Genomic DNA, 22,733 nt, shown 5'->3' with positions numbered 1-22,733 from the left:
CATGCTTGGGAATTAGAGTGATAACTATCGTGGGTGTTTATCATGCTGGCAGGTGCGGAGCTGTGGGGAAGAGTCTGAAGAGAGCTTTATTCCTCGCTGGCATTAAAACACCTGTAACATCAGCAATGTGCAACTCAAGGGCAACTGCCGCTAGCCTTTTCCTCTGTGCGTCTACTGTATTCCATTATGCATGAACTTACAGGGGTGCACTTTGTTTTGGCTGGAGTTAAGCTGGGGACCACAGGGGGTGATTAGGACACCATGTACCTTCTGTTGAACACCCCACAACAGCTGCTCTGATGTGGAACTCTCGGAGGTAATGGACGCCCAATGACTATTGAAACATTCAGAGGGCAAAATATAAATAAACATCATGTTTGTGACTTATTTAACCAGCCAAGATAACCTAATTATAATAAAACATTAAACGGTAGTGTTTTTATTTAGTTTTAGTCCTGCGTTGAAAGTCCTTTTAAGTGTTTTAATCATGTTTAGACATCACCATCCTGGTGATTTAGTCATTTTGGTCAGTATCTTTTAAATAAGGTCTGTGTTTTAAACAACGCTGAACATTAGCCGCCTTTAGCTTAGCGATGGTGATGATGAGGAGCCATGCGTCCATGATGTAGTTTGTTAATGGACTGGTGTTAGATTTTACTTCTACCGATTGATTTGACTATCTATTGGGCTCGAGGACTGGCCGAATGAGGGCTCTCAATATGAGGCAACTAGTTAAAGGAAACAAAAATCAAATAGAGTAAGTATGAGAGTGTGTATGTGATCGTAAGTGTGAATGTGATAGTGTGTTCCTTCACTTCTTCTCCCATGTCTGCCTGTCTACTTGACTGTCAGTCAGTCCACCTGCCAGTGTGCACGGTTCTGTATGAAGGCCAGTATGAAGAATGGAAGACGGCGAGAGGTGCTGTCAGTCAGTGCTGGCTGAGCAGGGAGCTGAAGGCAGCAGGAGGGCGGACGGTTGGCGGGCCGGAGCCATGCACTATTCAGGCATCATTCAGACGGAGCGCGACCACTGGGGCAAAACACCACAAGGTTCCTCGGCAAAATGCACGCACGGGAATACCACACGCACCTGCCCAAACTGGGGTTTGTATGAGAAAGCTACCTCACCAAATCCAAAATCAAAACACTGTTTGCACGAAATGTATAGTAAGATACTCAATGGTAGACTTTACTTGTAACAGAGTATTTTTCAAATGTAGTATTGCTACTTATACTAAAATCAAAGTACTTCTTCCAAGTGTTTGTTGCATTGTTTGAGGAGCCTGGAACTTTTTATATTCAGATATTCATTACCAAAACAATGCTGTAGCTATTGTGCGAATAATAATAAAGCCTTTGACAGTTGAATCCCCTGCGATACCCATGAAAGTCTTGGATAATAAAGCGATGCTGAATAGAAAGGTAAATGCCATCCCTTCTCCTCTTGTAAAAGGTGTTGTCCCTGTCTCATCGGATGCTATTTTGCCATTGAGGTCAAAAAAACAATACAATCAGGACAGACACCTTTATCATGCAGTTTATTAAAAAGTTATGCTCCCCACCTATAAACCTTGAATGCTGTGAGAGTCCTGAACGGTCTAACTCATACAGAGGACAAAGTGATGGCGCCGGGGAGCAGACGGCTCATAAACTAATGGGACTCTTGTAAAAAGATACTCCCCCCTGGATTATACCTGCTCAGGAGGCCTGATGGATGGCCCAGATGGCTGGGGGAGAGGACACCGAGCATAGATGAGCGTACAGGTGTGAGAGGGAATGTGTGCGTGATACAACACCGACTTGTAAAGTCAATTCCCAGAGGCTTTCCTTGCCGTTAACTGATTCACACGGAACAGGTTCCGAAATATGTGACCTGGTGACATTTTTTAAGAAACATGTACTATGACTTTTTTATTTATTTATTTATAAATCCTTTTATTGGACGGAACTACATTTCAGGTATTTTCGAAAACTATTCATTAATACGTGAGATGAAAAAAATGTACTTGTCTATAGAGACAGCCTCTGTCTGAAACCAGAACCCAGTCTTCTCTGATTGGACAGCCGAACGGCTCTGTTGTGATTGGTCAACCGCTTAGAGATGTCCCGCCCCTAAGCGTATCGTGTAAAATATATTGGTTTGCTAGCCAATAAAAGCGTGAGTGTTACAAAGTGATGTCACTAAGTAAACAATTGTCATTTGTAATATAATAATACAGTAATTTGCTAACTTTTTTTCTCTTTTTTGGCCTTAATGAAAGAAAAGAAAAGGGTTGTATCGCTAATGTGTGTATATTTATTATACTCTTTACGGGTCAAGTAGACCTAGCAGAATTAATCAAAACAGTGATATGTCTAATCTGGCTTGCACATAAACGCATTTTTGCTTACATAACTAAATATAGAAAATATGCTGCAGGTTTTTAATGTCCTCCCCTGGATATAAAGCATCCCGGTGCCCAGCAGAGAACAGGTGCGGACTGTAAGTGTGTTCAGTGAAGCTTCACTTACAAAAGAAAAGAGGAAAAATTCACAGGGAAGACCACCGTGTAACATCTGAATAAACTAATTCAGACAAGCTGGGAGGCTACTGACACAGAAGACAGCTGGAGATTGGACCAGCCTTATTAAGTCCGGTGTTTTGCCTGGGGACATGTAGCAAGCAGTGCACACACACACACACACACACACAAACATAAACATCCATGCACAGATGCATACATATACCAGGGACTGGTAAAAGGAACACACAGGGTGGTAAAGCAGAAACAACAAAATGCTGTGACTTCTAGATTTAGCATTTCTCACAGTAGCCACTTTCTAATAAAATAACCTACAGTGCATTCCTTTTCTTCCAACTAACTTTAGTCTAAAGCAGCTAATGCTTCTCCCAGCACTGTTTCCCAAAGATGTACCAACGTGGACAGCCATGCTGTGTTATCTCTACTTCTACACTTCCCGAGCCCGTGACACACACCCCTGAAATTGTCACACACGGACAGCGCATTCAAACGCGGCATTAGGGCCGAGTTAAATTGAATTACATCGCCACTTCCCACTTTGATGGCGGCTATTAACTTTGCAAACAGCGCTGATAGTAAGCCTATCATATGGTGGCTGCTGTGTAACAGGATTGTAGCAATGCGGGGTGTGCGGAGAGTGAACTGTGGCAGAAAGGTGGCAGGCCTCCTAACTGTAGATGCTGCAGTGAGGGGTGAGGGGAGATGGGAGTTAGGGAGAAACTTGCTGTAGTGAGGTGTAACAAAGAGCTGCAGCACCCCCAACAGAGGGGAGAGACACACACAGGCAGCAAGGCAAGTGTGTGTTATTATGGACAATTATGTTTGTGTTCTTATGTTATTTACGTTGTGGATTTCACATAAATTGACACTATAGTTTGTCAACAAGTGCGGAGGTACATGTCCGAGCTAAACTGAAAGTACAAATAAGAAGAGAAGACAAACAATAAGAGCAACTGACAGAAAAGGGAAGTAAAAGATAGAGTCAGGATGAATTACCAAGAAAGGGGAAGAGGGGAAAGGACCATTGCCATAGCAACAGCAGTTTTTCTGCCATCCAGCGATAACTGCCGGATGTCAGATCTCGGTCTTAAAATCAATTAAAAAGAAAAGAAAGATATGCAGGGAGTCCATAAATCTGACAGTGTGACTCACCGCTCATCATAGAAAGTATACATCATTAAACATAGTCTAGGGGAAAAACACATTACAAATACACTTGAACACACACTACAAATCTGCCACGTACACAACCTCATCTTGAATTGTGAACAGAGCTGTCAGAAAAAAATGGAATAGCTCAAAAGTATGAAACAGGCCTTATTATGCCTTTTTTAGTTTGTCCTTTCCTTGAACGTTGTGTTATCCCCCTGTACTGAAACGCCTCTAATTGTACGTGATATTTTAAGGGGCGGGACATCTCTAAGCGGTTGACCTATCACATCAGAGCAAACTAGGCTCTGGTTTCAGACAGAGGGTGAAAAGAGGTGCAGCACCACAGGCAGTATGAGAACATTAAAGCACTTTTTGAACACAAGGCACATAATACAAATATGAACCTGAAGATGATTTTATAATATGTCCTATTACAAATATTTAATGAATTCAAAAATATGTTAGTCCACCATACTGTCTGCACTTTTTTTTGCAAGTTTCTGGAACTATGCAAAAGAACTAGGAACTTCACTTCCCAAATGATGATTTGAAATGTGTAATTGGCTTGGTAATTGGCTTAACATTTAAGCATATTCCTCCAATCTGGCAGCTTATGTGAACATCTTCACAAAAGAATACTGTGTTGCATTAACCAGAAGTGAAACTCGTGAGTAGACGTGCTAAAAAGTCTGTTCTCTTTTCCCTCAGTATCTGAAAAGAGTCCCTGTTCAGTGTCTGAGCGTTCAGTGGGCGTTGCGTTCAGGTTCACTCAGCAGACAGGCTCGCCTCAGGACATCAGGAATAATTAGCCAAAATCAACCTGACATCAATCACTCTGCTCTCACCACACGCACAGGTCACCTTCTACACGACCTTACATGCTAAACAGGCCGCTGACACAACCTGTCGCAAGGCTCAATGGAGAGAAAGAGGAGGGGAGAGGAAGAGAGAGGGAGACTGACAGGGATGTTCAGGGTGTGGTAAAAAAAATGGTAAAACATTAGCTCGAACAAAGAGTGGGATTATAAATATGTTCTGCATGTCATGTGTTTGTTTTGGTCGATTGAAAAGTTGTTTGCAGAGTTCAAGGGATCCTCTGTATTGTCTTTTTGTTCCTACTTATCTTGTCATTTGTTTTTGTGAGCTGGTTTTGTTATTTAGTCACATTGCCGTGCCTTTCATGTGTATCATTTGCCTGTGCTAAAAAACTAATTCAATATAATATTAAAAGATTACAAATAATTTGGGCATGATCATATCTGAACTCATTGGGTCAAATTGGGTTTTGTGACCCTGTTTTGTAAAGTTGGACATTTTAAAATGAAAGATAAATAAATAAAATATGTATTAAAAAATGGAAGAAAATATCTATATAAAACGTAAGAGGTTAAAGTTAAGAATTTGCAATAAAAAAGTAGAAGGAAATCAAATTAAAAAAATATATTTATACAAGAAGTTAATAATTAAAAATAAATAAAAAATAATATAATTTACATAAACAAATATATTACAATAAATACAGAGGTTTATAATTATCAATACGATATTACTGCTCAATGCAGTCATAGTGCTCGGCTTTTGAATAAAACACAGATAATTGAGAATATGGAAAAGTGTATTCAAGCATCCGAACTGTTGCCTTTTTTCACCATGTACTGCCTTCAATCCAATCCAGATCGACAGGGATATTTTTAAAACACTTAAAGCATAAATAGTACAACGCTGCTACACCATCTGACATGACAAAAAAAAGCCTCTAACACATAGTGGAGCTAGCTGTTATGTTAAGTAATGGTCTGTCATTTTAGAAAATCACAAATCAATCACACAGTGACCAACACGGTCAGAGATGAACACGCCTCCGCTCTCCAGAGACCGGCAGTCCCCGGGATGTCGAGGGGCTTGGCCCAAAAACATGGCTGCCTCTGCAATTAATTACACGTCCAAGAGAGGAACCAACCAATGGATCATCGCGGCCCTGCTCTTCCTTTGAGCTCAAGGACAGTCACAGTTTCTCTTTAAAATAGGTGGGGGAGGCGTCATCCCCTGCTGACAGTGTCCACTGCCACGTGTGGGAATTAGTATGGGGGGGGGTATGCGTCACAGACGCCGTGTGGGGACAATGCCCTCAGCTTTCAGGACTAGGATTAATTCTTATTTTCATCTTCCTGATGTGTAGTTTGTAAAAATGTCTTGTACATAATCAAAGATGGCAACTTCCTAAACCAAGATCCAAACATAAACTACGAGCAGGAATTGATGTTTTTGTCGCAGAAATATTTTTAGAAAGTTTAAACATTTTTTTTTTCTTTCTCATCTTTATCCCCTTCTTTGCTGCTGCCATGGCCCAATTTCCCCATGGGGATCATTAAAGTTTCATCTTATCTTATCTACCCCTATCTCTCTCCCTTCCCCTATCACCCCTCATCACCCCCCCCTCCCCAAGCCTTCGCTTAATTATGTCCCGTGAATGAAGTTCATCTTTCATGCTGCCAGCAGCGTGGNGAGTAGCACTTGAAATGTTTGGCTCTATGAAACCTGATGTACTTACTGTATATGATTCTGTTTTCTTCAAGTTTGTATTTTGTTGGTCGAACGCACTTATTGTAAGTCGCTTTAGATAAATGCATCAGCTAAATGCAATGTAATGTAATGATGGCACTACTTCTATTCTATTTTATTGTATTTACTTGCAGCCTGGGACCTAAGATTTTCATCGACATAACTACACTGTAGCTATTTACGAATGACAATAAAAAGCCTTGAATCTTGACAAAGACACTTACTGTGTATTCTCAAAGTAGCTTTTCAGAAAAGTGGACTTGAAAGTGGTTTTATTATGTATAATCAACATACTGCTTGTGATGAAATTCTTGGAGCAAAGAACCGGAGCAGATCGGAGAGCTTGAACTGATGTCAGAGATTGAAGATGTATTAAGTTACTGATGGAGAATTGACATAGACATACATATGCTGAGGAACCGTGAGACAGCCTCTGCCCAACCAGCTCACTTATCTAATGGCTATTCTTGGCATGTGCATCTTACCTTACCTAACCCTTTTGATTATAGGCTCATCGTGGGTGAGGTAAAAAAGTCAATTTCATCTCCATTGTCTTTTCATTGACTCCTGCTGCTTTTATAATGAAAAAGCAAAAGGGCATTAAGGTTTGTCCTTCTTTCTCTCCATTTCCAATAAAAGAAAATGGCCAACAAGAGATCAAATGCAAACTGTTGAGAGGGACAAAGGAGGTTAGATGAAATGGAGGTGCATAACAACTATAGAGAAGTGAGGATAAGAAGAAAGAGAGAGACGAAAAGAAATTATTTTGTCAAAATCCCCTTTCATCTCACTCAGTGTCGCAGAAAGGTTCATCTCTGTCCAGCAAACACTTTCTTCTACTTCACGGGGTGCCACTTTCCCTCTATTGCCTTCCCTTTCCTCTCCTCCTTTTCCTTCCTTCTCCCCTCATTCTTGCTCTTTCTCACCCTCTCATCCCGAAAGCAGAGTGACAGCCATTTATTTCACATCAGACCCACTTTATGACTGCAACCGCTTTGCATTCATGCTGGACGGCCTGCCTAAAAGGCTTTCTGACAAGGCCATGAATACGCTTAGTCGCTTCTCACTCCTTGTTTCTCTCCGCTTGGCTGGACAGTGATGCTGATATTAACTGAACTTTGATGCAAAGTCCCACTATCCGTACTCATACGACTACTTGTCTACCTTTCTGTTTCGCAAGTGAAGCAGCAGAGACAGACTCAAACTAGAAACCACTACATCAGGCCAACTCTTGACCAATACCACTGAGGTTTGTGGTCATTTATGAGATATAATTAGTTTTTCAGAGAGGTCTGACATATGAATGACAAAAAGTAAAATATGGTAACTTAAGGCGACCCAGAAGTTTACCCAATTTGTTTATTGGGGAAACGAGCCAATCTCTTTGAGCAGCATTGTTGGATATCATGTGGGATCGACCAGCGACATGAATCATTTCGTTTTCATAAAGTTAGAAGTATTTTACCTGTACGAAAATGTGAAGTCATACTAAATTACCTAGAAATAGCCAAACATCTGACAAAGAAAGTGCTGCTTGGAACAGTTTTTAGGGTTGCTAACTTGCTTACACAAGGCTAGCTAATGAACAAGCTAATTGCTGACCACGGGGAAACAAAAACGAACAATTGACCAAAGTCTTCTAAAAAGGAGTAACCATAAACTTAGCTAGCAGCGCTACAATGCTAACATTTGCATAATAAACTGCGAACGTTCTCATTTATTTTTAGAAAATGTTTACAATGTTCACCTCAGTTTAGCATGTTAGCATGCTAAACCCAGATATGTGATTCAACTTGTGTCTGTCTGACAGTGGATAGTTAGGCTTCAGAAATAGCTTGTATTATCTAACACATAGCCTACAGTAAAAAGAACCATTAGATTACAGTGCACATACACAGATACAGCTTGCTCCCCATGTCCCACCCACACAGGCCCTCAGCTGTACAAGAAGGAATTGGTAACAATGACCCAGATAATACATCTATTAACTCAGCAATGAGAGCAAGCAGTTTGTCTTCAATAATGCATAAATTAAAATATAAACAAGGTAAATTAATATGAGAAAATAAAGATTCTCAGTATTGGATTTATATATATTGCGAAAATTCTCGGTCATAAAATCATCTTTAGGGCTCTCTGAATCAGCATCACCAGGGAGTGTTGTTAATTCCATGTTGCTCTCATACTTTCATTCAGTCATCTGGATGTAGTATATTTTAATGGGGTCGTGATATTCCAGGGGCACGCTTCATGTCACAGAGAGCAGGAAAATCATTCCTCAAGATGCAACATTTCCCTGTAGAAGCAGACTTTCCTTTATTTCCTTAATTTGTTTTGGTATTTTCCACCACAGGATCGTTTACATGTTGCAAATACATAACATCTGCATTAACATCTTTTGCAAGACTAATATGAGTCGTAGTAATGTGCAAATTGGAAGCACAAGTCAAGATGTGGATGTAAACTCAACGTAGGATGTAACCGTTAGCTCAACACAGTCTGTGAAGTGAACAGTAAAACAGCTACTGCAGGTGAAATTACTTACAAGATGCCTCCAAATGGGATAAACTTCCAAAGGCCCTTCCTGAGGTAATAATTACTAATCAACAGACTTCCCCTGGCAATACTTGTGCTACCTAAGAGGGCATTAGTCTGGTATCAGCCTGTTCTTCCCTACAGCATATCCCTGATGCAGCGATTACCGGTGCCTCCCCGGACCAGGGTGGAGGTTATTTATGATACGTGGGAAGGCACTCGGGCTAAGGCATTTGAACTAAAGTGAACCACGGTTGGGAAATTGAGCAGAGTCAGCAAAAGGAGGTGCTAGCACAGCAAGTGGGCAAACTCCTGCCTTCTGCTCGCTCTTCTACAGATTTAACTCACTCTCAATTCATCTGTGCACGGACCGAGCAACTCCTGACGGCAGGAAAGTATTCTGCACCAAAGTGATTGACAGGAAGAATAAAACGGTTTAAAAGTGTAGCTGTATTACAGAGATTGTACTTTTTGAAGGTCACCTATTATACAAAATCCACTTGTCTTTTATACATCAACATGTGTCCCCCCTGTGTAAAAAGGTTCTGAAAGTTTCAGGAAAAAAGATTCTCTCACCTTTTGTCCTGATCCATTTATATAAAAACCTGTGATCAGATTTTGGCCACTTTATGATGTCATAACGATTTTTTGGCTTGTGTAACCATTAGCCAATCACCAACCAAGGTAACACCCGCCCACCTTATCACCTGGATCTCCTCCTAGAGCACCATTGTGTTCTTTCTAACCAAATATCTCTCAGAGGGGCGTGGGGAGGGGCTCCTTATTTTCATCTAAAGTAACAGACAGAGAATCAGCACTTTTGAAACAGGGCTGAAACAGAGGGGATTATGGGATGCTGCAATGATCTTTTTGGTGTTTGGAGCCAAACACTTCAGAGAAATGTTTTGTATATATCTGAGAACTATAATATATTGATGAAAAACAGTATAATAGGGACCGGTTTTCTTAACTTACTTTAGAGGTATGAATTCATGAATTAAATAGTGCTTTGCAGTTAAATGATACAGCTTTACTCGTACCTGGTCTTCTTTGTTGGTGTGTCGAAGGAGATGCGTGAGGAAGTCCAGACGGGAGCACTTCCTGACCAGGATGAGGTCTGTGGTGCCGTCAGCGAGGTGGGCGGAGGGCGACAGACCATTTGGACTGCGGGGACACGCGCAGCTCATACTGGCCGCATTTATTGCAATGAACTTTCCACGGATAGTCCTCCAACCACCAACTGAAACAGAGGAGTCAAGAGTTGGAGCAGGACCACACATACAGTTCATGTAGCTGTTCAACTTACAAGACTCCTTTGTTTCTATACCTTCTATCCAAAGTTTCCATATTTAATATTTTCCATATTTCATTGTATGCCACTGCAATGCAGAAAAACACTTAGTTGTATAGTAGTCAAGATTCATTATTTTAGATGTATAAGGGGCTCTAAGTTCATGCATTACCGGTTGTGTTTTTTTATAACTTTTAGACTTTTTTTGCAATGTTAAAACCCCTCCATCTGATATTGAAACTTTTAAGTGAACAGACTTTGAGCTGCAGTGAATACACTAAACAGTGATTTATTTATTTATTACCAAGCAGTTTCGCAGCGTTTGCAAACATGTCACATCAGATTTAGCTTGAAGTATTGTGTCAGCTTTCAGCTAGTTACTTCTACAAGTTAAATACAAAATAATCCAAACCTTTGGATTCCTTTCAAACTCCAGTTAGTATTTTCCAGAAGTGCTGATGTTAGACTGACACAAATAATCTGTGCACCATCAGGTATTGGGTTTAGAAATTACACTGTGTATTTTGCCAGTGCTTTATAAGTCCTTAAGGTTAAGTGCTCAGCGTGTTACACATCAGCACTGATGCTTATCAGAGTCCATTAAGACCCAGATGTCTTGGCGGGAATCCTCAGAGCAGCTGATGATTGAGCCAATATAGGAACTCTGATGCTGAAAGTAATGAGTGTTATTGCCCTTGTAGGAGAGCTGAATGTCTTATGTATCAAAATGCAATTAATTTTAGCCAAGCAAGGCTTCGCAATATCTAAAGAGGAAGTGGTATGGATAGCAGAGTGATTGGATTAACCTCGAGTTTGCTTGTTGCGATTAAATGCACACGTGGCCTCCGAGTCTTTAAAAAACAGACGTGTCGGTTTCACTTCACAAATCACAGCTCTGTTCCCCCGAGATTAGCGACTGTTTGCGATGGTGGCGTATCAAAGAAGCAGCATCACCCTCTGGGGCTGCCCGTGCCTGTCACCGGGGTGATAGTCACTGGAGTAAGCTGCGAAAAAGTGATCACAGACGTCCAAACCTCGGAGGGAAAATTATGTGATCTGGGAAAGCAAAACGATTCATTACCTTTCTCCCTCATTTCGCAAAGCAAACTTACAGAGGTGATAACGCAAACCGACGATAACAAGCCCGCTGAGGCTACATAAAAACAACAATATTCTAATTGGGAAGCAGTGATTAAAGCTGGAATAAACTCGACTGTCGGCACTGCATAAGAAGATTTTTTTCCAAATTAGTATTTGCTTTAGGAGGAGAGGCTGGCTCATTTGCACAGAGCGAGTGTGCCGTGCCTCATTGATTTAGCATTGGTCTGAGATTCCATCGCCAGAAAAAAGATGAGAAAAAATAAAAGATCCCAAAGCAAACGGCAGCACTGGCATGAGACAAACCCCCTGTCAGAGCTGGCAAAACTACATTTCTTCCTGATTAGTAAAAGTCTGTCACACCTCACAAACAAACAGGTTGTGTTCCCTTTTTCATTTACACAGGAAAAACACACAAACTACAGAAAGACTCAAATAGCCAAGAAAGAAAATGTCAAATTTAGTATCATGACACTTATTAGAGAGGAAAAATTACTTTCTGTATTTCATATGCCTCCAGGGGTTTGTTCAGCAGTGTCAGTGGGTTGAGAGAACCATAGATTATTAAATGTGTGTATTTTTGTGACGGTCAGGGGGACAGATGAGGGAACAGGAGGTGACGTCCTACTCGAAGCTGAGTGGACAGACACCACCCTGTCAGAGAACATGTAATCTCATCAAGTGGTGGATGCGGGAGATTTGGAAATCGATAGGCGGAAAAAAATAAAAAAGGCTCCATTGCTGGGGCACGGCAGGGAGTTGTGCAGTGTCACTAAAATCAGTTTATATTTTCGCGTCAATAACTCATCAAGAATCTCATCAGGAATTCTGCCGTGGTGCGGGAGAATAACAACCCCAACTAAAAAAGAAAAAAAATGAGATTTTTGAGAAGATGATTATTTAAAGTCCATCTCAGGTATTGCAGAATATACATTTAAAGGGAGAAGAAAGACAGCGTGGGTTTTGCACACGTCTCAGAAGTTTAGAAATAGTTAGAAAATACACGAACAAGCAGATAATGAGGCAGAGAAAAGAGAAATTCATTTTTCCGTATGATTACTTTGACGTATTTTGTGTGATAACCCCAAAGTCGTACCTTTATCAGACTTTTCCTTCTCCTCTGACATCTCCCACTGCATGTCCTTTGATGAGGGCTTATGCTGACAGACGCTGCACCTAGAATATCAGCATAACCTTGTCTTATCATGATCAAACCATCAGTGTTCGCAACTGACGTTCAAGGTTTTAACGAGCTAAGATGACTCATTATGAGCGAATAAATGTATTCCATCTTAAAAGGGTCGACCTTAGGTTAAGCTATTTATACTTAAGTCACTTTTGTAGGAAATCCTCAAAGAAGTCTGCTGCCAGAAACGCCTTATGTAGCATAATTATATGTTTTTTATGGTAAAATAGATGTCAGGAAACATGGAGTCTTACAGATTAATGGTTTTTGGACTCCATAACAAATGCAAACATGAGCTTTTTCTGAAAATACCAAATGTGCTTTCAGTCTTTAACACATCAGATAGTCTTCCTGACAATATAAAGTATCCCATTTAAGCTCTGGCAGGTGCACCGCTGCTATTGAAGAGCATCAGATAAGTAAGTAAGCACATTGAAAAGCTATAGAATTGGATATCTGTGATGCTGTGTTTACCCGGATCGACACTGCAGCTTGTCTCTGGGATCCCCCATGTTGTTCTCAGCGGGGAGGAAAGAGATGGAGCCTTCATAGTAGTTGTGACTCAGAAAGGTTTTCACACCTGGAACCAAACAACAAAGTGTGGGCAACAGAACACATGTCAATTTGAGTATAAATGCTCCTTTTCGATATATAAACGAACCTGTCCATGCACAGGCAAATGGATTTTTAAATAGGTGATATCTAAAGATTATACAGGTTTATTTTTCAACAAGCAGTTTTTACGCACATGTTAACAACTTGTTATACACTCATCTGTGCCGTTGGACCCGGTTTAGTTTTGCTGTTTCATAACTTCAATCATAAACTTGCTGCCTCTGTTTAAAGCCCCTTCCAGTACAATGTGTGCAAGTATTTAAGTGCGGACGCAGTGGGAGGATGAATCTTGCCGATGTTAGTGAGTCCCACTACGGAGCTACACAAACACTTGCACTGAATCCACAAAGGCAGAGTCTGTGTGTTAGATTTATATTTTTAATCCTCCAAAGTCTGGACCGAATGCAGGAAGAGCCAACTCAGGGATAAACTCCAGGTAGAAAGGCCTAGCTTGTAGATTCATCCAGGGTTATAAAAATGATGGCCCTCATACCTGACAGGTCATATCTAGCAGGACCCATCCATCTCTTCCTTTCGCTGTCTTTCAGTACATCACCATAGAAACCGTATCCAAGCAACGAGACAGAGTATCTGAGAAAGCTGTCGTTGTGGTGAACTGAGCACACGTCCATCGGCTGGGAATCACCTGCGAAGAGATATCGAGTAAAGTGTTAAAAAAGCCAAACAGTTGTTTGTGGCTTCCTACACAACACTGATAACATGTTGGGAAAATGTACACAGCACGCCACCCTGAGACATAGCGTGCTGTAAGTCATGTAAGTGTTTTCCAAATACTGGTATTCACTCACCCAGAATGATGTGTAAAGCAGAAGTAACTGGATCGTTGGTTCCCACTGTGGCAAAGCAGATACAATCAGTGGACCCTGTTGGATAGAAGACACACAGGTCAATAGTCAGCCATTATAGCCCGGGTATTGACAAGTTAAACACACTGCAACCTATAAAATGACTACAGTGGCACAGATACTGTTTTCACCAAAATAAAAAGATATAGCAAACCACCAATATTTTAAAAAGCAGTGTGTATAGGGGCTTTTTCTTATAGACGGGATGAAATGCTGTGTTCTCACTGCACGGTGCGGAAACTGGACTCTCTCTTTTGGTTTTTCATTAAAAATATACATTTTCTTCCCACTGTAGTCATCCAAAACATTGGAAAGGGAGATGTATTCACTTGGTTGCAACTGGTTAACTACTAGCAACAACTTAGCTTCTTGATGCTAAGAGGGCCTGGCATTTTCAGTGGTAGAAAGTTACTAAAGTTAGCGTTTAGCGAAGCTCTTATTTCTGCAGGCTGTATGTAAAGTAAAATGCTCAAAGTGATTATGCTAACATGCAGGTATAATGTCTTGGAATAGCTTGCTACTGTAGCTGGCTAACATTAGCTTATTAGCAGCACTGAACATAAAGTACAGTCGAGGCATTCTTTTTTATTTTGTTCATAAACCAAAGAATTGGATTAATTAAATATGTGAATTGACCAATAAGCAGGCAAATAGATATCGAGAAGTTTTATTGCAAACCACAAATAGCCTATGTTGTAAACCTCCTTTAGGGGTTGGACAACATTTCTGCCAATCAATTAAAAAAAACGTGGACTTTCTTTTTTAACAAGATCAGGACGATTTCCCCTTTTTTAATGAGTGAACCTTTCTTATTTCCTTATTTTCATGCATCAGCAATGGCCAGGAGAAATGTCACGCCATACTTTAAAATACTGTTCTTCCGCCATTGCTGCAGACAGGAAGTAAATCACACGATGAAATATAAACAGACCTTACAAAGGGCAGTTTTATGTGTTGATTTCTACAGTTGTGCAATTCTATAATTATGTCCATCACATGTATACATCTCTTAGTTATATTTAAAATCAATCATAAAAGTTTTGGTCCTTGGAACATGTCTTTCCACATTCAAGTGTGAATAATCCAGTTGAATGATTTTATTAGCCGGTACGTTTTTGGTCGTAAAGCGAACTAATAGGATATCTCCGGGGCCCCGGGTTATCAGCAGCTCTCCTCAGCCAACAAATTAAGGGTAAGAGAAACCCCCTGCCTTGAGAGAATGTTAGATATTACATTTTTCAACTTGAGAGACAGGCTCTCTCTCTCCTTCTGCGCCACACAGCGTCATTTCAGACCTATCTGCCCCACTTTGATCATCTTCAAGTGGTGAAATGGACCCACTGCTACTGATAAAAGACAGAGAGAGTGAGGCAGAGAGGAGAGGACAGAGTGAAATCTAACTAGTGATGTTTTGAGCTGGCTCGCAGAAGCGTGACAGGGCAGATGTGGCTCGTCATTCAGCAGTGGAAACACCGATGAGTATGAAGATGAGAACTTTCTCGGCCACATTCAGTGAATGTCTCTTATCTGCCCTTTGCTTCCTTTTTGAGAGCTTTATAATCACATCCGAAAGCCTTTTGAATCCCTCCACACAGCCCTGCACTGCCTGCTATTTTGCTAGTAAAAAAAAACAGTGACATATGTTATTTGACTCTTCTAAAGCTACTCAGTAAAAGCCAACTGACTTTGAATGGGTTTAAGCGGCACACGCAGATGTTCAATGATGTTCAGTCAGTGCTAAGATGTTCAATGTTACATTTCCTTTAAGTTACTCAACCGCATTAGGCTGTTGGCATATTCGGAGGAGAAACTGTCACAAAGCACATCCCCAGCGGAGAAGCTCCACTTTTTATCTGCATCTTCCCCCAAAACTGTCGCGCCAGTAAGATCATGTCGGCAGTGAAATTATCTTTATCTCAAGAACAACAATGGAGTCGAGATCCTTTTAGTGCGGCGAAAAATATGTTTTTGTTGTCTGAATTCTCAGTACATTAATGTATTTATAGCTGCACTAGTGACTGTATCTCATAAGGACAGCAGTAAACACTCCCCGACTTGACAAGTGGACATTAGAACAACAAATAACTTTTGCTTCCTTCAACCGATTTGGGTAAGGATTAACCAGCATTCCTTACACTGCCTTTGGCTCTATGACCCTAGCCCAGGGACACCTAAATTGCTTTTCCTGATGGCCTTTTTTGTACATTTTGTAAAGGGGGCCGAGGTCCGAGGGATTCTCCCTGGCCCTTTTTTTCTATTTTCCATTAGTCTATTTGACTTTTCTTAATGCACTCTTGCACCTTTTTAAATAAGAAATACGAAGGAGAGAAACCCCATAAAGTATCACTGCCCTAGCACATTACTTCCTACTTAAGTATAAATCTTGAATAATGTTACGAACATATACTTTCATTAGAGAGGAACAACAGGTTAAATACCTTACTCATAGAGCTGTGCGCTGTTTTTTTTTAGCCTCTTCTGGGGGGATTTCTTTTTTGTCCTATCCCATTATTTTCCATTGAAGTATACATCTTGAAATGTTGTTACAATTATATACTTTCATTAAGGAAGAATAAAAAGGTTAAATAACGTTCCCCTACCTACAGCTTGACCCTCTAGTTCTTCTAGAGGTGTTCCTTAAAAGTCAGTTACAGTAACTAAAAGTTTAAAGGAACTATTTTCTCCTGTGGATTAATACACATTTGTTTGTGTAGTGTATATGTCAGCAGGACAGTGTACGGGAGATTGATTTAAATCAAACTACATCGCCCATGGTCATTTTAATGAAGGGTTATTGTGACAAATGTAAGAAATGTTTATGGTTTATATGATACAGTGTGTCCCTCTCTCCCCTGGTTTAACTTGTCTCCTCCCACTAGGCACTCATCAGGTGTGCTGTTGAATACAGGTGAGGAGGGGGGGCGTGGCCCTGGGGAAGGGAGAGGGAAATGTTGTATGGAGTTTGTTGAGAGCCAGAGGAAAGCCTGGCAGCGGGTGTTTCTCAATGTCAAGGAAGGATCCTTCAGAGCCACTATTTCAAGGATGCTACGTCATCGAATCCCGCCGAAGGACTGTTCCAATGTACAGGATCCTTGGAATTCTACCGAGGACTGAGTCCTTCGTTGCGTGAAATTTAGAGGATGCTTAAAAGCCCCACAATGCTTTGCGCACGGCACGGACCAATTTCCCAAATGCACACTTGCTAGCCTGTTCCAGTCTTCGTTCTTCGAATGCCAGGAAGGATTCTTGCCTAGCCTCTGAAGGACCTGACTCGGAGGGACATGTCCTCCCAAGGAAGCGTCCTCGACATTGAGAAACCCCCAGCTACTAAAGGGAAGAGAGGAGACCAGAAAGGCGGAGCATGCCAATCCAGAGCTGGAGTTACTCTTTCCCTGCTCGTCGGCCGGTGAGTTGCTTCCTTTGTGGGTGTTTTTGTTCTTTTTTCTCAAAGGCCTTGTTTCCCTTGCATTATATTTTAGCTTTTTTGATTGATTGGACCTGTTTCTGTTTTTCCCTGGATTACTCAGCTACTTTAAGAAGACTGGTTGGACATTGGGAGATCATTGATGATTTAAAACTTGTCATGCAATTTTATGGATTATTTCTGCTGCTGCTACTGTTAATCTCACAAAGATCAAACATAATGTCAGCTGGTATTTCTGTCAGTGACTAAGTAGAGAACAAACTCAGCTTAAAAATCATTTATTGTGCCCCAGACATTACCATCAAGCCTCCTATCGGTTTCCGTGCTGTGTTTCTAGCTCATGAAAATTACAGTGATTTCAAAATGTCACACAGCAGGTTTCCATTTATGGCACTTGGACTGATTGACCCCTCGCGGCCCCTGGTGGGACCCCCTGCCACTTCACCCAAAAGTATTTTAAGGTATACAATGTCAGAAGGCTGCATGAAATATGAGTGCAATTTGTGACATCTAGTTTATTTGAAGTATGCCATTATGATGGAGAGCGATTTCCTAAATATCGCACTTTGCCGACCATTTACATGCACAAAAACCTATACAACACTACAGGAAAGGGAAAACCCCAACACGCATAAAGGGACCAATTTAATTCCAAAACACATGTGAATATCATATTCTTCCTTTACCAGAGTTACATTTCTTTAATATGATAAATATTATAACAAATAATTTCCCCCACAACCATTCCTCCTGCACTGGATATGGTTATTTATGATATAATGACAAAAGCTCACCAGCAGGAATGATCCCGAAGTGCATAGAACACGGTACCAACTCAGCATCCGGTTGGTTCGGATCCACGCCGTTGTCTGTTTGGGTCCTGCTGATTAATCCGTGCAGGATCTCACTGAACATCCCATCTCCACCCACACACACCACCCTGGGCAGACAAGTTATATCAGTATACACACGTTTAACATTAGTTCTGTGACACATTTGCTTTTTTATCATTGGAAAACTACTACTTTGCCAGAAAACCTTGACACTAATAACAGAAGGCTGCGAGTCTAACAGCGAAAAATCATTAAATTAATAGGAAAATCACACTGTGCCACCCAGCATTACACCTATTTTTTTTTTGTCTTTCCCAAAACCTTACAGAGATGGACCCAGACTTTTTATGAACTGCGGGGAAAAAAGCATAATGGACTCTAACTCTGAGCTCTGCGGGACTGAATATCTGATAAATAGTAGCTGTAGACAGCGGAGTAAAAACCTTTTATGTTATTGATGCACCTAATGTTCAGCTATCAGCTGCAATTTACTCTCACATGCTCCCTTTACTCACAGTCCTGAGCTGCAACATCATGTACAATTGTTAGAAATTGTTAATTATCCTCTACTCATTCCTCTCATGAAGTACCACAGGGATCCGTCCTGGGGGCTTTTCAAATCATAGAATATCTTTAAACAAAGTTTCAGAAATCTCTGTTTAATACATGCTGTTTTGAATGAACTTAATTGATAACCATGATGCTTAGGATAGATTCTATTCACTTAAGATATCCCCTGACTTTTCCCCCAGCACCTCAAGCAAGGAAACGTTTCAACTTCTCCTGTGAAATATCTTAACTTCTACAACACAATATTTTATACAGACTATTTATTTTACCCAGATTTCAAATCCTACAGATCCACTCACGATGACATGTGTGGTTTTGCAGGAAATGGCTAAAGAACCAATGAATGAAATGCCAATCATTTTGCATTCATGTTACCCACAGCATGGATTGTAATAATTTATTATATATGTACTTGAACTGTAAAGCCAAAACCAAAGTCAAAATAAAAACATGGCCAACAAGTTTGAAGGAATAAGTCGTAACGAAAGGATGAAAACTGTATCTCTTTGTTACAATACCAGCATGTTTACTCAAGCTTATAAACCAACTGTTTGCCAATCCTGATCTCGAGAGAGTCACAGTGATATAAGGTTACACAAGGTTACAGAAATCTAACTCTGGAAATGCAAGTCAACATGTGAGATCATCCAAATGAGTGTAGTTGAGTTGAGACGCACAAATGCACACGGGGCTGTGTATCAGTGATTACAATCTGACACGACAGATTGCAGCACAACAGAGCTTCATTACAAGCTCCTAAAAGGCGATAATTGATACCCAGCTCATGGGAGAGTCTCTCAAAAGCTCTATTGCAATATGAACAGACAGGAGTCAGCTCCATGTCACAGTGAAGAACCAGTGTTGAAATCAGCCACCTAGCTTGAGTACTCACCCGTCATATTTATCTAGATTGGCATCCGTTTTCAAGTGGTCCCTGGCATGATTGGCTCGCTCTGTAACTATGGAAACAAATTCAATGTGTTTGTCCTTAGATGCATAAGTGGGTCTTTTTTGACCCGGTGAGTTGGTTTTCTTGAAGTATCTTTTTAATTATATTTTTTTATCATTTGATATTCCATCTATTCCTCAAAAAACATGTTTTGGATATCATGCCATTCAAATGTTTACATTTTAAGAAATTGTAGTCTTTGTATTAATACCCCAAGCTTCCATAAGTGGGTCAAAAATGACCCGCATGCATTTTCTATGGAATCCTGTGGGAAAATGTTTTTTTTCAAAATGTAAAAAAAATGTTTAAAATTATAAATAGTGAAAAATGTAATATAAAATATTTCTAGTGTGAACCAAAATATAATACTAAATATTATACAAGTGATTTTTCTGGACCAAAATGACAAAAATGGCATAAAAACACATTATTTTAATACGGGTCCTTTTCGACCCACTTATGGAAGAGTGTAGGGTCCAGTCACTCGTGCATCTAAGGATTAATACAACTTCAATGAAAGGGGAATGTACAGACAAAGTAAGTCGATTTTGTGTGGCCTGACTTGTATTGAAATACCAGACACTGCATTTTTGAAACATGAATTAACTGGATAAGTCACAAAGATACATTTTCAGAAAAAGCAAAGATACAAAGTCACAAAACAGCCTCATTCAGCAATTGTATATCAGCCCGCAAAATAAGCCTTAGGCCGACAAAAACAACATTACAATCCGTTTTTCAGGCATGCAATATAAACACAAATACAGCTGCAATTCACAGCCGCTGTAGGAAACCCAGGGTGAATAGTATTCAGTCTGATGGACCATCAATAGCCAGACTATGTGAAGCAGTAGCAAACACTTTTTGAATAATAGATGTGTTTGGATACCCTTGCTTATCAACTATCACAGCTTCCATTAAGGCGCTGGCATGATTAATGGCACTAAAAAGGCAAATCATATCCTTGGAAGCGTCTTCGGTCCCTTCGAGAGGCCACAGTGGCAGTGGAGATCTATACGGCGGGCATCGAGACTGATTTTTTATTTAAATCTTAGGGAAAGCCAGTGATAGGGACCCACCAATCACGTCGGTTGAGATGCAGGCACGGCCAAAGAGTGGGGCCACCTTCTGCTCGTAAATACGCTTCCCACGCCGCTTTCCCCCGTACGGATTGATGTACACCAGAAGGCTCTTCGGTCGGTGGGCTGCAAAGTGAGGGAGGGGTGTGAGATATTCATTAAAAATGCTCAGTATTTACCTTTTTTACAAATGTGTAACTGACAGCAGCTTGATGTAGTTTTCATTAACCAGACACCTTTCCCAGAATGCTCTGTCAAACTGACTTATCCCCAAAACAAGCCGCTCACAAAATAAATGATGTGTCTACCCACTATGGGAGGAGTGTGAAGCAATTCAGAGGTGCTGCATCATTCGCTGATAAACCTACAAAGTGCTGCGATGGAGAATACTAAATGGCTTGTTTATGGCCGTTGAAGAAGACTGCGTTTAAGACAACTAACTGAGGTATGGCAGCTGCTCCAATTAATAATGAATCCATTGGGATCAAGAGTTAAATGAGCACAAAGAAATATAGAGCGCAATATTGTTTGGCAATAAGACAAAAGTTCCATTAGATTACATAAATGGATTGTCAATGGGTGATGTAAAGGTGTACTGTGGAGGAGACTAACACTATTGGACCACACTCAGGCTTCATCTACACAATGAATGTACCGGTAGTTAATTTTCTTGAATTGATTCATCACAAACAGGGCCAAGTTCGCCATTAAAAATGGTTTAAACCATCTTGCACTCGATCTCCACATGATAGTTACACACGAAAACCTCTGGCACACAATCGTGTATTACCTTGTTCCGTTAAAAGAAAGTTAAATTCCTTACCTCTTCCAAATAATTATGTTTAAAAAATGTGTTAACATATAGGACACTCTTTTAATGTTTGCATAACCACCATTTATATTTCATCAGGCTATCGGCTATCGCTATTTTCATTCTTTATGCCTCTGCCTGAGAGGTGCTGTCCAGAAAGAGAAATGCAGGTGGGCAACCTCTATTGAAATTTTTCCAAAGGGCTCTCCTGAGGGCATTTATACCACTGAAATGAATAAAATATTTGTTATGGATGGTAAAACTTAGCTTCTTTACAGTCCGGTTGAGGTGTAGAAGAACTAATTTAGCAATAAGTCTTGTCTTGAATGCTTTAATAAGCATCCTTTGAAGAATTTCAGTGTTTCCAAGGTTTTCCTTGGGCACTTCAGTAACTTATGTTACATCCTGTAAGGTGGTGTCTCACTGAAGTAGTCTATAAACCCCTCAGAATAAAGATTGTATTGCATGTCCGTTGTGCACAAACCTGACAGCTTCTGAAATTGCTTGAGAGATAAAAAGCCTGATCCTCACAGAACACCTGTCATCAACGTCTGACAGTCCAAACTCAGAACTCAAAACAGCAAGTAGCGATTTCTAAAACCATTAAAAACATTTACTTTTTCCAAATAACGTTACCAATGTGCTAATAGATAAGCTTTTCTTGCAGTTACATTGGCACTTTGGCTCGGTGTAGTGCAGCTTAATGACGTGTGTACTCATCTTTGTAATCTTCCAAGTACATACCAAGCCAAATTTCATTTACGTGGCATTTTTATGGCACGTAGTAAAGTGATTATGATTAAGTTCAGAGTACATTACCACATCTGCTAGAGAACACCATTTAACAGCACGTACTGAGTAATGCCAGTTGCTCATTGATAACTTTGATCCACTGCTCGCTGAGTGCCTGGTTGGCAGAGTGGAAAGTCACTTCACTGCAGCGCCACTGGTGCTGCCTTGTTCTTCTGACGTAGGAAACTGTAGAGGAACAAAACAGAAGGAAGATGTGAGAAAAACCAGGCAAAAAGATATGCCTTTTTTAAGGGTTGTCAGGGTTGAATGTAAAATGATAGCAATTACCGGAGACATTTCTTTTTTTTTTTGGACGTATATTTGTTTTTACTGTGTCTCCTTTTGTTATGTACAGTATGGCTTGTAACCATACAATAACTTAAGATAGGATAAGATAGGACCTTATTCATCCCGAAGGAAATTGTTGTACCAGAGTTACAAAAATAGC

General features: G+C 40.4%; 1 protein-coding gene across 1 annotated transcript in view; it reads right to left on the bottom strand.

Moving 5' to 3' along the window:
• cerk (ceramide kinase) overlaps nt 1-22,733 on the bottom strand; it is a 66,346-nt gene that overhangs the window by 31,223 nt on the left and 12,390 nt on the right. Inside the window, exons 3-11 of the mRNA XM_010787344.1 lie at nt 22,349-22,471; nt 20,683-20,808; nt 19,547-19,613; nt 18,046-18,191; nt 13,771-13,845; nt 13,455-13,607; nt 12,821-12,926; nt 12,257-12,336; nt 9,812-10,011 (exon numbers count right to left, since the gene is read on the bottom strand). Of these exons, the coding sequence (XP_010785646.1) occupies nt 9,812-10,011; nt 12,257-12,336; nt 12,821-12,926; nt 13,455-13,607; nt 13,771-13,845; nt 18,046-18,191; nt 19,547-19,613; nt 20,683-20,808; nt 22,349-22,471 (1,076 nt within the window). The remainder of the gene's footprint in view (nt 1-9,811; nt 10,012-12,256; nt 12,337-12,820; nt 12,927-13,454; nt 13,608-13,770; nt 13,846-18,045; nt 18,192-19,546; nt 19,614-20,682; nt 20,809-22,348; nt 22,472-22,733) is intronic.

Source organism: Notothenia coriiceps, unplaced genomic scaffold, assembly GCF_000735185.1.
Source record: "Notothenia coriiceps isolate Sejong01 unplaced genomic scaffold, NC01 NC01_scaffold00030217, whole genome shotgun sequence".
Taxonomy (NCBI): Eukaryota; Metazoa; Chordata; class Actinopteri; order Perciformes; family Nototheniidae; genus Notothenia; species Notothenia coriiceps.
This window is presented reverse-complemented; position numbering and strand designations above follow the sequence as displayed.